Source organism: Prorops nasuta, unplaced genomic scaffold, assembly GCF_024137725.1.
Source record: "Prorops nasuta isolate Cenicafe-Biocafe unplaced genomic scaffold, Cenicafe_Pnas_1.2 PNAS00032, whole genome shotgun sequence".
Taxonomy (NCBI): domain Eukaryota; kingdom Metazoa; phylum Arthropoda; class Insecta; order Hymenoptera; family Bethylidae; genus Prorops; species Prorops nasuta.
In genome coordinates, this window is record NW_027116829.1 from 778,371 (window position 1) to 793,527 (window position 15,157).

The 15,157-nt window shown below is 45.8% G+C and overlaps 1 protein-coding gene across 2 annotated transcripts in view; it reads left to right on the forward strand.

The window, feature by feature from the left end:
- Window positions 1–15,157, forward strand: part of Su(Tpl) (Suppressor of Triplolethal) — a 50,013-nt gene that overhangs the window by 25,514 nt on the left and 9,342 nt on the right. For both annotated transcript variants that reach the window (XM_066743191.1, XM_066743190.1), the window contains exons 4-10: window positions 11,945–12,069; window positions 12,336–12,452; window positions 12,597–12,848; window positions 13,114–13,184; window positions 13,278–13,487; window positions 13,825–14,707; window positions 14,855–15,032. In XM_066743191.1, coding sequence (XP_066599288.1) covers window positions 11,945–12,069; window positions 12,336–12,452; window positions 12,597–12,848; window positions 13,114–13,184; window positions 13,278–13,487; window positions 13,825–14,707; window positions 14,855–15,032 — 1,836 coding nt within the window. The remainder of the gene's footprint in view (window positions 1–11,944; window positions 12,070–12,335; window positions 12,453–12,596; window positions 12,849–13,113; window positions 13,185–13,277; window positions 13,488–13,824; window positions 14,708–14,854; window positions 15,033–15,157) is intronic.

Genomic DNA, 15,157 nt, shown 5'->3' on the forward strand with positions numbered 1-15,157 from the left:
GCCGCACCCCCCGCGAACATTCTCCGCGGATCAATAACCTAGAGCCATATATAGCTGGAAATTTCTCCGAGGTCCTCTCACTCCACATAAAAATACTCCCTGGATTCTTCTCTGGATCCTGCTCGATCTCCTCCTTTTCTCGAATTCCCTCGAACCGACGCCACGAGGAGGATCCAATATAGAAAACTAGCCGTTGTCGCGCCGAGTGGACGCTTAACGCTATCTTACATTCCTGACGATCGTACCGACCGTCGATCCCTGAAAATCCAGCCAATCCCCACGAGTATTCCTACGGGATTTGCAGCTGCGATTTGCTGGAGCCTGCGACGAGGACTCGCTAGGGATACTGGTCGATCGCTGGTGGTCGGGCAGCGGTGTGACGAAATCAAGTGACACGAGTCACCCATAGTCGCGCCGCCATCGATATAGGGCTATCATCGTTGCGCCGCGGCCAAAACTCATAAAAACCCTCGCAGCGAATTTCTTCGACGGTTATACTTTGGGGACAAAAGATTCCATTAAAGGGAAAGAGACGCTCGTCGGTCGATGATGCTGCTTCGCGTCGCGCTCGTACGTATATATACGTATGTACGCGCGTATATAGCTGACGTTCGATGAACCGTGTGTGGGGCGGACCTAGGAGTAGGTATATGTACCTCTGCCTTCTCACGGCGACCTACTGCTCTTGAAATGCGACATTATTATATCATAGAACGGGCGCAGCGGATGCGCGCAATTGCGCGCGGCAAACTCGCTCCTCCATCTTTCTCTCTCTCTCTCTCTCTCTCTCTCTCTCTCTCTCTCTCTCTCTATATATATATATATATATATATATATATATATATCGACGAGACGCGCTGTTCCACGCAAATAAGACTCGGCAGCGAAAAGGACGAATGTTCCGGCTGAAATTAAAACCCAGAAGGTTATTCAAACGTGTTATTGGACCGTCGAGCGTCGATGAGAAACGTTCGTAAAAATTGTGCTCGCCAGAGGAGGCAGTCTTATGTAGGTTACTATCGCAACGCTCTTCCGCTGAACGTACTTTAAGAAGGTCGTTTACGGCGTAACCCGAACCCACTCCTCTGTCTTTGCGCGATCCGAGCTAAAGAGGGACACGCGCGCGCGAGCTAGCCAGCCAGTCAGCCACCGTAAAAACCGTGCCCGGATCAATTGCAGTTTCTACAAACAGTTTTCCTCGCGCCTCTCCAAAAAGTATTTTTAAACGGTACATCTCCCAGGACGACCCGGCGTCTCATCGTGTGAATTTCTCAGAAATCATCGAGACTCCGTCCGCGCGAACGTTTTTAAAGCGTACCAGATTTCTATAATTACGTCGAGTTTAAGGGCGAGCGTTTTAAATACCAGGTCGCCGGAGCAGCCATTGCTGCCTGCCGTAATCCTAATCCTATTATTTTCATCCCTATGCGATATTCCACGCTTTTCAGCTGGCCAGTCCGCTAAAAACCCTCGCGTTTTTTGCAACGGCCGCGGCGACGAACAATCGCTTGCGAAACTTTCTACGGTACGCCGTAAAACTTTTCTTTCGCTCGAGTGATGTAATTGAGAGAGCCCGGTAATTAATAGCGAATTAAATCAAGAATCCGACGAATGTTTTTGTCGCGCTTAAGAATGGTCGAAGGGGGGGAGGGGGGAGGGGTACTATATAATTTACAGAGAGGCATCGGTAGGTATATTATTGTGAATCGCGCGATTTGCATAGAGCTCTCAACGCGACATTCGCGCTTTCCTAGAATTCCAGCGAGGATTTACGACGATTCCGCGCGCGATATATACGACATCGCATTGTGTCGCATAATTCTTCGGCCAGTCTCCCCTCCCTTTGAACGACCTCCCTCGTGGACTTTGCACGAGAGAACCGTGCGCGAGGGAGGGTGGAGGGGGGGGGGGGCAGAGATTTTTACGACCACGCGAGACTGTGTGGGTTCCTACCGGAGTGTGTTAAGGCCGATACTGCATTTTCCTCCTATGATTCAACTCTAATAAAAGCGCAACACTCGCAAAGATCCAAATTTCTTGCAAGTTTCGATTTAGAAAATGTATATACGTGCACGGTGCGTGCAAGTGTGTGGTAAATAATAGATAGAGACGTCGCTTGGCAACTACCAATCAGTTTGAGCCGGTGTAAGCCGGGTGTCTCACGCTCTCGCACACAATCCAAGCGTGTTATAACAGGCGTTCTCCCTCCTCCCCCCTCCCAGAGCAAGTAGCCCTGGAGAGGGGAGGAGAGCCAGCGACCACGTGATAGTATTCGATGAGTATATAAAGCGAATCGCCTCGCCACGAAATCAGCCATTCGGTGGCTGGCTCGAACAAGTGACTCCTTCTCCATTCGAGGTCTCTTTCAGCCCTCTCTCTCTCTCTCTCTCTCTCTCTCTCTCATTTTCGTTCTCTCATTCTCATTCTCTTCGCAAGAAAGAAAAAAATCAGGCGGTGGTCATTCGCAGAGAGCGCCCGCGCGGGCCGGTGGTATGTACGCGACCACCACAGGTGCTTTTCGACACGTGCTCGCTCGGAATTCGCGTGACGTTGCGGTAGGTCGCCGCGACACTTCCGGTTTACCACCCCCGAACACGAGAACGACACGGCCGAGAATGCTCCTCCGGGGGAGATTGCACGAGATTGCGAAATTTCAAAACAAGTGCTTTTCCAGGCCTGGGAGAGTCCATCCTCTCGTTAGGTTATAGCGATTCATCCAGTTTGTCGTTTGGGAATGAGAGATTCTTCGCAAGCTATTTTAGTTTAATTCTCTCTCTCTCTCTCTCTCTCTCTGTAGGTCGACTCTCTTCCGCTTTGCAATCCTCCGGAGATTCGGATAGAGATTAGCTTGTAAATGTTCAAAACGCTCGTTTCTTCAGGCTTCGAGACGTCAAACTCGATTAGGTTGTTTCAATTGATCCATTTTCCGCTTAGTGCGATTCTTCGTCGATTATTCCAATCTAATTCTCATTACGATACTTCCGGTTTGCTAGCCCCTAATAATAACGCAGAAGCATCGAGAATCCTCCAACGAAAATAGAGGTTAAACTGCGAAACGTCAAAAACACGTGTGTTTTCGAGGCTCGACGAGGTTATCGCGATTGATCCATTTTGCCATTGAACACCCCGCCACCCTTCCTCCTCTCGTTACGCGCAATAAATAAATTTAATCTCGCGACTCTATTTACAATTTTCGGATAAACAATTCTCTCACCCCCCCTGACCAAGCGTGAATCAACCATTCGCACCGATGCGACTGTTGTTCCCTGATTATCTCTCAGCTATAGATATGCTTTTGGGAAAGCAACAGAGTAGAATTATGTCTTGTCAACAAGTAGCTATATGATAAAAATGATTAACGATCTCCTACGTCAGGCTATTAAGAAAGCAAGAAAACACATTTCTTACTGTTTCCTCGTCCCCTCTAGCCACACTAGAATGTAAACGTGATTTTTCGACAGAGATAATTGCCTAGAAGATGTAGATAAGACCAGGAGGAGGAGAGATTTCTTTGTTATCCCTAATAAACGTAGCAGGCGATTACGGTTTTAGCAGGAAATGTATTTATAATCGAAAGCATTGAGAGCAGCGCGCGCGCACGCGGTGAGTAGGACGTACAGCAATGTTGTTGGATTTCTCAGTGTCGAATTCATAACTAAATTTCGATCCTTGTTCCTAACGGGGGCTGTTCCGCTTCGACAAAATTCCAGTTATTTTAATCAGCGAGGCGGGGCGAGGCGGGGCGAGCAGCCGTCGCGTCGTCGTCGGTCTTTATTAAGCCAGCCGATTCGAAAATCGACCTAGCCACCTTCTCCCCTCCTCCACGCTTTAAATATAACCGTGAATTTTCGCTATCTAAATAAAGAGATTACGGAACGCGGAGAAACGCGCAAACACGCGCACGATCCTGCATTTTTCTCATTGACAGAGTCTTGCGTCATCGGGATCCCATTGAAAAATCTCATTAACCAGATAGAAAATCTCGAATCTCGATAAATACCGCAACGACGCAGGAGTTTGACATCTGAAATCGAAATCTCGCGAGTTTTCTTTATCAGCGAGACGCGCTCTCGAGTGGTGCGCGTGTGCGTGTGTGGGTCAGCGCGAGCGACGTCCGTTTTAATTTTAGATACAGGGACCTACTTGTATAAGGGGGGGGGGGGAGGGAGGGAGGTGTGTGGATAAAATAAAATAGAATAAAAAAGAGTATATATGTGTAAAATCCGAAGCGTGTCATAAATCAAGATAAGCTGGACGAGGCTCGACTGAAACGTTCCTATTGGTCAACGCGAGGTTTTTGCGAAGAAACGCAACGATAGAAGGGAAAAGGATAATTAATCTTGCGAAATGTCAGGGATTTTACACGTTCTTTATTGGTCTGCAGAGGGATAATGGGAGGTAATTACGTGTAATAAATTCTTAATGGTTTTCATTGATTAAAAATCGATGTAATTTCTGAGCGCGAGCACAGCGCGCGGAGAAACTTTTTTCCGCGACCTTCTTGGCCCCACCGCTCTGCTGCGTTCAGCGCTGCTGCTCGACTGGTCTCTCTCTCTCTCTCTCTCTCTCTCTCTCGGAGCTCACTCCCCCCTCCCCCCCTCTCCCCTCTCACCCATCACCACTACCCGATCTCGTCAACGTACATTACGCTCGGCTTGGCAAACATAGTGACAGGCACGGGCGTGCGAAGGACGCCGCAGCAGCGCACTATACAATGACACACCACCTTCGCTCACGTATTAAATCTGTGTGCACGCACACCAATGCGCCAGCTCGCTCGGTCCACTCTCACACACCGTTCGACCGAACAAACTTTTTACATACGGCAAATCCCCTCGTCGTGATAAATGCATGTGAGATAAGCCACTTTTGTGTATATTTATATGTATACGTGTAAGAAAATACATACGCGCACGCGCACACACAGAGTACGATAGGAGCGCGTGATCGGGCCAGTTACGAGTCTCTCCTGCGTTTACTTGCATATTTCGAGGAGGGGGGGGGGGGGGGAATCAAAGGCCATTTTTTATTCAATGCTCCAGATATAGTTTAAAAATACGTACGCGTTGTTTCCTCTCATCCTCGTTGAATTCCGTCTTTCGGAAAGCGACCAGCGCTGCTAAATGCCAGCAGAAGCGAAAAAGATCTTATCTTCCAATATATATACTCGTAAAAAGCGACATTGAATAGAATTATCCGATATCGGGCTATAATAAATTTACAAGGAATTAAAAGCGAGAGATAATAATTTCTCTGGTTTTTTAATTAAATTCTCCTCGCTTTGCAATGGAGTATTGGGAAATATACGTATGGATTATCTGCGCTTATTATCAGGAAAATGTGATTAATTAGAGAAGAGTTAACCGAAAGAATATACACAACAGTTTTAATTATGCGAGTCGCGTTATAAAAGTACCTAAAGAAATCTCTATCGGTGTGTTCGTGGAGTTTACGCGTGTGTTGGAGATTCAGCAAAACAAGTATATTTGGCCAAGATTTCGATAAGGCTCGTCGCGCGTCGTTGTGTAGGTAGGGGAAAAACACTCGCCTATGGAAAGCAGACACGTACGGCACGGTAGTATTGGTTCGCGCGATTAAAAATATTTGCGACTGTAAAAAACTATTAATATTTAAATGCGTGTATCCGACTGGTGGAAAATTTACGTGCTTCGGAGCAATGTTATCCACGTATCCATGGAAATGTGGAAAACAGACGTTGAAATATTTACCAGGAGATGTTAATTGCGAGCTCAGGTGCGGATTGTCGTTATTTTAGCTTTTATATATACGCGTATATATTTATATTTCTTTGCTCGCCGCCGCCGCCGCCGCGGCGCTTTCGACGAGTCGCGCGCGTACATTGAACGAACGGAAAAAAGAAAACGATACGGAGAGCGAAGAGGAAATTTCTGGGAGAGCAATTGTTGGACAAGTAAGGAAGGTGTTTTAATTTAATAAGCGCGAGATAAGGCATTGCGAGCGACACGATCGGCCAGCGAGGAGAAATATCGAGCATGGGAAAAGGTTGCTGCTCGATCGCACGTCATTGCCTATACCGACGAAATACAAAAGCCGCGGGCGGCCCGGCCAATTGAATTGCAAACAACTCTCGCACAGTCTGACGCGTTGTATCTTTTTAACCCCCTACGAGGTCACCCGGACTCATTTTTTCCCACGTCTGGCCTCTCGATGAGCCTCACCCATTAAGATTTCCAACTCGTATTCCTCTAAAACCTCCCGATTATTCTCATCGTCGAACTTTTTGCTTTTCTTCGAAAACGTACATATAGTTTCCTATAGCTTTCATCGAAAGGATAAATTATACAAATGTGTGCGCAAACAAACAACACCGACGTAAACAAGCACTCGTGCGAGAGATAAGAAAGAAATATTCCTCATCTTCGTCCGGTTACCGACTAGACCATTACAGTGTTCGCAATGTAATAATAATACAACTTTATATTTTCTTCTTACACGCGTTCTAACGTCTTTTCCTCTTACTATCTATGTAACAAAGTCTAAAAAATAGGCTCGGATATTGCAATTGTGCACTGGAGATGGAACACACCAAGTGCGCAATGTGTGTGTGTGTAATAAAATTTTATTTTCCGTTCTTACAACATTCCAGCGTATTTTCCCTCCATCCATTTAGTTAAAGTTGGAAAATAAGCACATTTTATGGAGGAATGGCTCTCAGAATTGGACCAAACTCGAAAGATCTCTAATATGCAGTACGACACACCGTACATACAATAAATAATACTCGGCAGGCAAAACAATTGCTTGAAATGCAGCCAGACCTCTGAGAGAGGATATAGTTCGCATATAGTATAATACATAAGAAATACCGGTGGTACTGGATCAAGTGATTTATAAGGGATTTTACGAGCCGATGAGAGAGAGAGAGAGAGAGAGAGAGAGAGAGAGAGAGAGAGAGAGAGAGAGAGAGAGAGACAATCGGAGGTTGCTGGACACTATAAAAATTCCTGGCAGTCGTGCAATTTATTACGTAAGAGTGGGAGGTGGTGGTTCTTAGGAATCCAGCAATCGAGAATGTTGTCAACTCCCCTGACCTGCTTTCATTATCACTGAGATTCCAGCCAATTAGAATTTTCTTTTAAACAAATAAACTATAACGCGCGTTGTAAGGCGGAAAATTTGCAGAAGCACCCTGTCGAATGTTTGCAGCAAAAAAAAACAAAGTACGAATCCAAGAATGGATTGCGTCATCCCTCTATACGCTACATTATTATAGCTGCACTTGACGAGTCTATCGAGCACCGATGTGACGGTCGATTTGTGTGTCAGTAGGGCGATCGCACTCGGCGTAACAAAATGCTTGCAAAAAATACACTCGAATCCGAGGAGAGGAGAGAAAAAAAAGAAATCGCGCTCGCGCGCGCGGAGGGGTGAACGATTGCAGCAAACCTATAGAAATGATTACAGAGGTACAGTGAATGACACGGCTGAGTCAGTGGAGAATTATTATTAGATTTCTTCCGTGAATCACGTTCCGAAAAAGTTGCTCCCACTCGCCGCTGGCTGCTACTTTTGGCTGCAAACTTGAATACGCCAATCTTGCGAGCTTTGTATGATTTATATCGAAATCAACGTTGTATTATATATAAATAGAAGGAGAGAGGGGGGGGGGGGAGGAATGGAGCTGCCACCCCCCCCCCCCCCCCCCTCCCATTAAAGGCACGTTAAAGGTATATATTACCATTTCTCAACGCTCCATTAAACAGTTGATCCATAAAGCAACTGACACGTCAAAAATTGTCCGATCTTCCGGGTATATAGGATATATAGGGTATATATAATTATCACACACACACACACACACACAAGTATACGTATAGGTATATACTCGGCGTGAGATATAAAAGAGGCTGTGTGGCGGGGAGGAGGTGGGGGAAAGCTCTCGCTGCTCGCGGTTAAATAGGAAGCGCGAATTTCAGCCTAGCTCCAATGGAATTTCTATATATTTTACAACTGCGCTCGCGATATATAAGCAAACGTGGCTCTCTCGAGGGTAAAACTTGGAATAAACGTGATGAATGCGTCACGTGCTCGATCGCACAACTTCGCTCTGTCCAAGTTACATTTACTCGGTAGTAGAAAGTTGCAACGTAATGATAGCTTGTTAACCGCATCTATATCGTCTCTTTTACCTTCTTCCGCTCTGCAATTCTGGCTCCTCGTCGTCTTCGGATCTCCCTCCTCTCCCCTCTCCCCCTTTTTCATCTCCCGTCACCAATAACCCGCGGTCGATATGGTTAAACAACCAAGCTTCTTTTTTCAACCGCCATGCACCGTTGCGTCAGATCGTTTCAATAGTCGATAAATTGCACTTTCGAAACGATTGTCCTCCTCTCGATATTCAATCAGCTCTTTTCGTTGGAGCAGAATCTCCAATAAATATGTGTGTGTGTGTGTGTGATAAGAGGGAAGGTTTTTGGCTCGAGAACCTTTGTGACGTCAACATTTTAAGAGGCTCGCCCTTCTGTTTAATTGTATACGTTTTTTGTAATAGATATATGTGTGCATGTAATATATGTATAAGGGAAAATGTTTGGTTCTCTCCAAATGTTTCTTACGTCACAACGGGCAAAACTCGCTTCTGCTCAATGGTACGTGCTTTGTACCAAATACGTGATACGTTTCGATAATCTTCAGAATTTATCGATTCGCGCATTTTAAAAGGATGACGCGGTTCTCCATCCTTCTTCTCCGATTGCAGAATACTCGCCGCAAAGTGGGATTTCAGGGTGCTTTCGTTTCTCTCTCTCTCTCTCTCTCTCTTTTCCTTTTTTCACCGAACACGCGCGATGACGTTAATTAACTCCAGAAGAGACGATTGCGAACGGTGGACACGTTCGATTTGCGCGAGCGCGCGTGCACGCGGAGTAGAAAATAAATCGCGTTGAGTGAAAGTGACTTTGCACGTATAGCGACGCGCTGACCTATTACTAACCCTTCGATCATTCGCGATTTCCCGCCAAAAACGCCCATTTCGCACCGAGGATGAGTTTGTCCAGTGGATATTTTTTTCTTTTTTTCAGCCTTTTTTTGCAATTTCTTTTTTTTTTTTTTCTTCTTTCCTCGTTAAGCTTTATCATAAAGATCGCTTGGTTTTTTTGTGTGGATCCGGTTTGTCAGTTTTGAAATTATATAGAGGAGTGGAGAGGAGGGGGGGGGGTGAAAGAAAAATATATATCTTCTCGAGAGAGAGAGAGAGAGTGGGAGAGGGAGAGGTGGAGGGACAGCTTTCACTGGTACGAACGACCTTACGAATCTCGTGGATAGAGAACACATGTGTTCGCCTGTTCCACAGCAGCTTTACAACACTTACAAAGGTTTTAACGTTCCGTCTCTCGAGCTTTCGTTATTTCGTTGCGTCATGCGACTACCGAATTTCACGAAAATCTCAAAATCACGAAACTTTCGCTCTTCCATCTCCAGTTTCTTAGGTTTCATTCGTTGCACCGTTGGTTCAATGGCAAACTTCATCAGAAATTGTTTATATCGATCGGCCAAACGAAAGAATCATCATCGACATCGAGTAGATATACATATATAAATATGTAATTAAAAATGTATGAAATATTGATTAGGTATATATAAATGAGAGAGATCTCAATAAAAAATTAAGAACGTTCAAGATTAAATTGAAAAGGTAATTATATATGGTTGCAGAAAAGGATAAACGATAAAATCTCTGATATATTTGGAATATCGAGAGGAAATTATTTTCTCTCAATAAGAATGTAATAATTATATTTCCGTGCATCTCAAAGCCATTGGTAGTTTGATTACTGCTGGAGAACGCTCATCGTTGATACTTCGCTCGGGCAATCGAGCAGCGAATTTCACGAAAGTCTGAGAAAAGCCCGAAAAGAGCGATCTCGCGTGGAAAGGATCGATAAACATGCCACTATTAATGATTGATCGATGAAATCCATGCAAATTGGTAGATTCCGACCTTAATGGGATTCGTGTAACGAGTGGGATAAACAGGATGTGGATCGAAGCGGAGCGATCGGATAAAATGGGAAGGAGAGAGAATTTATGCATTTGACGCGTCTAATAAAATAAACGGAGAATTTTTATTTTTGGATTATCAACCGAGTTCTCCGCTTAATGAAACATTACATGCTTTTTTCAGGCATCAATCCGCAATGGAATCTCGTTTGTAAACCAATGGAAACACGTTTATCTACCTTTCTCCACTCTGACGCGTACATATTTTTCACAATTATTCCTCTATGCGTATGGAATTTCATGCGTTTCGATCGACGCCGATTCCATAACGCTTTTACCAAGCTTATTCACTCTCAAAAAAGTTTATCCCGCGGGATAGAAGAATAATTGGACGAGCCGTGCAGTTGTGCAGCTTTCAGCGACAGCTCTTATTTTCGCGATGATACGCGATATATGTAGGTGTTCCGTGTGTGTTCACAGCTGTGTGTATATATATCGGAGCGCGTCGAGTCTTCCGAGACAATATCGAGGCAATGGAGGCTGACTGGTGTGTGTGTGTGTGTGTAGCCAGAGCCGCGCGGCCGCTCGCTCGCTCAGCTGTTGCGGCCTTTGAGACCGAAATAATTTCGAGCTGGCAACGCGCGAGTCGGTGGGCGGACGCGCGTCTGCTTCTGATTCTTACAGCGCCGTAACAGCATCCATCCAACACCAACTTTCTCGACAATAATCACGAGACTAGTTTAAAAAACATTTCTCTTTCGGACAATTTTTAAAATTCAAGCGATGAGATTCGCGAAGAATCCGCCTGCGCAGAAATCAGCTGCTTATAATTTCCTCGCGACGATTCACCGGGCAACCAATGCTTCTCTATCCTCTCTGCTTTAAATCACCTCTTCTTCGGTCTATTAATGTACCAGTTTAAAATACATTTCTCTTTGGAATCTTTCGAAAATTCCAGCTGCGCGCGTGTTCAAGTTGACAACCGGTCGGTCGATGATAAGTTAGGCGTTTCTTGCAGCTACATACACTTTAATTCACCTGTTTCCGTGTATCTACCTGCGACGATGGTTACGTACGCGCATGGAACAACGGACGACGCGACGTATCGTCGTGTCCTTCCGCACGCAGTGAAATTCAAATTAGCGTTGGCTCCCGGACTCTTTGCTCGCTCGTGCTCCCTTCGCGAAACTTTCATATCGCATTCTCGCGCGCGACTCGACCTTTCGTTTCGAAGACGAAAGGGGACAGAGGCTGGGAAGAAGGGGGGGGGGGAAGGGGGTTCGGTCCCGTGACCTGGATACTCCACTGTCTCTGCGAGAGGATCCTCGGGAGAGGGGATCCAGATTCGTAAATCCTTCGATCACGCTTCCTTTGAAATTCTTACGATGCGTTATTGTTACATCGAAGTCCAAATTTATTCGAGATTCGCGAAGCTGCATTGGTGCAGTAATATCGTGCAGAGTGCAGCGAAAGCACACGAGCGATTACGAGTGGGAGATGCCGGGGAAGCTTATCGAGGGATCGTGATATATATAGCGTTTCGAAAGCACGGGAGGATTTTCTTAGCGATGCTACTTTATATGCTCGAAAGTCCGAAGGAGCGAGTTCTAGTAGCGGACCCTTGTTATTCCGCTTCCTCTCGTCGCCGCATCCTTTCTCTTCCGCATCGCGAAATCCGTACCTCGCGCGAGATTCTTCTCCAGCCCGCCTCTCAAACTGTCTTTCCTTAAAGAGGATAATATACTATACATATCTCTTATATAAAGCTTTGCCCGTCCCTATCCTTCGTGCGTTTTCATCGCACAGTAGCCAAAATTTCCCATGCGTGCAGTGTATTAAACGGCGGCCGCGTTTCGCCAAACGATTCGTATATAATTCACGATAGACTTAAAAGGCGCGATATTATAAGAACGGAGGATCGTGGACCTTGAGAATTAACTGGTTCTAATCTTTTTGCTTTCAGCAACTCTCCTTTCCATCCACACAATCGAGCCATGGATCCGCCGGCTTCACCTTCAGCCTATCCGGTAACCAGGACATCGAGGGTCCACAGGGAGGATTCGAGTGCATCCAACAAACCGGCCCCGAGTAATTGCAATTTTATCGATCTTACTCGGAAGCCTCGAGAGCTCGCGTCCTCTTTATTAGCATTTATTATAATTGTTATTAAACGTTTACCTAATTTCCTATATCGTTTCAATATTCCTCCTCTATCTTATCTCTTCGGTAGATGCAGGATTATATTTTTGACAAGTTTGGCGAAAGAGCTCTTGGGGGTATATATTGATAGAGAGAGAGAGAGAGAGAGAGAGAGAGAGAGAGAGCAGACAGTTTATCGGATCGTTTTCTTCCAGAACTTTGGAGAGTCTCGGTGCATTACCCTGCAAGATGCGAATACAGGCGAACGACGATGTTTACGAGACGACCAGGCATAGAATGGCGGTGGCCGAGGAGAACAATAAGAATAAATGGTGAGTCTCTCCCGTCCGTATTTTTGCGATAGAATTTTTCTGAAATATCGGTAGCTTGAATTTCCATAAAGACTATCGAATTAGCGAGAATAGTTATTGCGATTGAGAGGAAGACTAAAGCGCGGCTGGCGCATTGATTTTCAGCACGAGAGTGATCAAGCCGAACGGACCGGACATCGGTCGGAAGGTGAAGGTGAAAGGAACGGGAAGAACGATACCACCTCCAGCAAATCCATCGTCCAGGCATAAGGAATTAGCTAGCATTCCAAGTTCCGGCAGCCAAGCAAGACTGTCATCATCCACGTACAAGCCAGCACCGAGCAACAAGTCCCCGCCCGTTGCCCGCGCCCCGCCACCCGAGAAGAAGGTCTCCGATATCATGCGAAGACCTCTCAAGTACGTTCCACTTGTACAACCGTGTGTTTTGCTGTAATCCGAGAACCCTTTCACACTCGACAATCGAATTGCTTACGACTAATTTCAATAGTTGCTCGATTAGTTGCTACAAATCTACCTCGAGCTCGAACATGTAAAACATTTGGTCTTTGAACATCCGAAACTCTTGTAAATAAGTCTCTGCTCGTTGTCATGTCGAAGGTTAAGAAACACCAATTATTGAATTATATGCATCAGTCTCACTTGCACATCGTTCCTTTAACAGGGAGCGTCTGATACACCTTCTTGCTCTGAGGCCATATAAGAAACCTGAATTGTACGACCGCATCAATAGAGGTAGAGTTATATTTCATTGTCTCTTTTTCTTCATGATTCAAACTCGATGGATCATACAGTTTCGTTCTAACCGATGTCACGATTGGTTTTTAGAGGGTGTGAGGGAGCGCGAACGCAGTGCGATGACGACCATCTTGAAGCAAGTGGCTTTCATGCGGGACAATACGTATCACTTGCATAGATACGTGTGGAACGACGTGCAGGAAGAATGGCCATACTACAGCGAGCAGGAGAAGGCAATGTTGAAGAGAAGAAAGCCTCAAAATCTCACTCCACCAGGTTCCAGTGACGGTGGTTCCAGCGGTACGTTTCAAAGTGTAAATGGTACAGATTGGTACACACACCATTACATATATATATATATATATATATATTCTCTCATGATAACGTGGCAAAGTTAGGGATGATCGTAAGCCGAAGCATTAATCGTACACGTTCCATCCACGATCGTTCATCGACGAAAAGGGGAGGAGAGAGACGGTAGAATTCTGTATGATTCAAGTGTGGTAGTGCGCATTTTCATTGATACCTCTCGAAATACTAGCGAGCACGTACACGTGGCTATTCGCGATCGTATCGTTATTGCGCGTCGTTATATGATAAAGCATGTAAAACTAATGGATGCTGTTTTGTCGAGCAGGCAGCGGACAATCTCCAAATTCCACTCATCCAGGATCGCCTCCAGGAGTAACGGCACCCCCACCAGCATTGCTAAACAGCAAACGACCGGGTTATTATCAAGGGACGGATGGTTTACCAACGAAGAGACCACGGATTTCCCACTATAGGAAACCCGAGGCTAACAACGAGATAGGAAGGACGGCTGGTGGTGGTGGTAGTGGTGGTGGTGTTATTGTTGTTAGTGGAACGGGGTCGGGTTTAACTGGTAGTAATAATAATAATAATAATAATAGTAGTAGTAATGGTAGTGGCAGTGCTAGTGGGAATGTCGGTGGCAGCACAGACAGCTGGGATCACAGGCAGCAGAAACGGGCTGATTATCGGGCCGAAAGAACATCGAACAGTGAAGTGCTACGGGCCAACAATTACTCTAAACCGTGCTTGACGCCCACCAGTGACTCCGAAGAGCCGACCCAGCCTCGCGAGTCCAGCAGCTCGATCCTCGGTAGTACCAATCCTGGCAGCCATAATTCTCATAGTAGTCTAGCCCATAATAGTTTGCAGCAATTGAGTAACCGGCATCATCAGAATGCCAAGTCGAGTGATAGTAGCGTGGATTACACGCGTAATGCGCAAAGCAGTGCGGCGAGTGGTGATTACAGTGCTAGTTCTAACGGAACGGCAGACAGGAGAGACAGGAACGAGAGAAATGGTAGAGCGGAGAGAGCCAGGGAGTCCAGGGAAAGGAGTCTTCCATCCGGTAGTACGTCCTCCACTGGAATTTCCTCCAGAGTCCCCAGTGCCAATTGTGTCAACAATCCGGACAACACCGTCACGACCACCTCCTGTGACATGGAATTGCCCGAGAGCCCCAACCACACCGAGTACCCTGACTACCTCACGTGAGTATCAACCCCATCTCCATACTTGTCTCATCTCTTGTTCACTCCCCCCCCCCCCATTACACATTATAACATGGAAGACAATGAAACATCGCTCGAGCCGAGTTTTCACGTGCTATGTGTTTTTCTTATTTTTAACGAATATAGATATTTCACGACGATAAGCAGCACGGAACAAAGAAAGCGTTATAAGACAGAGTTTAATGCGGATTACGATGAATACCGAAGATTGCATACCGAGGTATCCGAGGTTTCACAGCGATTCACCGATCTGCAGGCGCGTCTCAAGCAGGAAGAAGCAGCTGAGAACTGGGTCGAATACGAGGTAAATCATTGATACCTAGTGATTAATATATATGTACGTGTACATATAGTATGGTATTGGAAAAGAAAATATGCAAACTGGTTCATTCTGCTCGGCCGATCATTGATCCAATTGGTCTGGAGCGG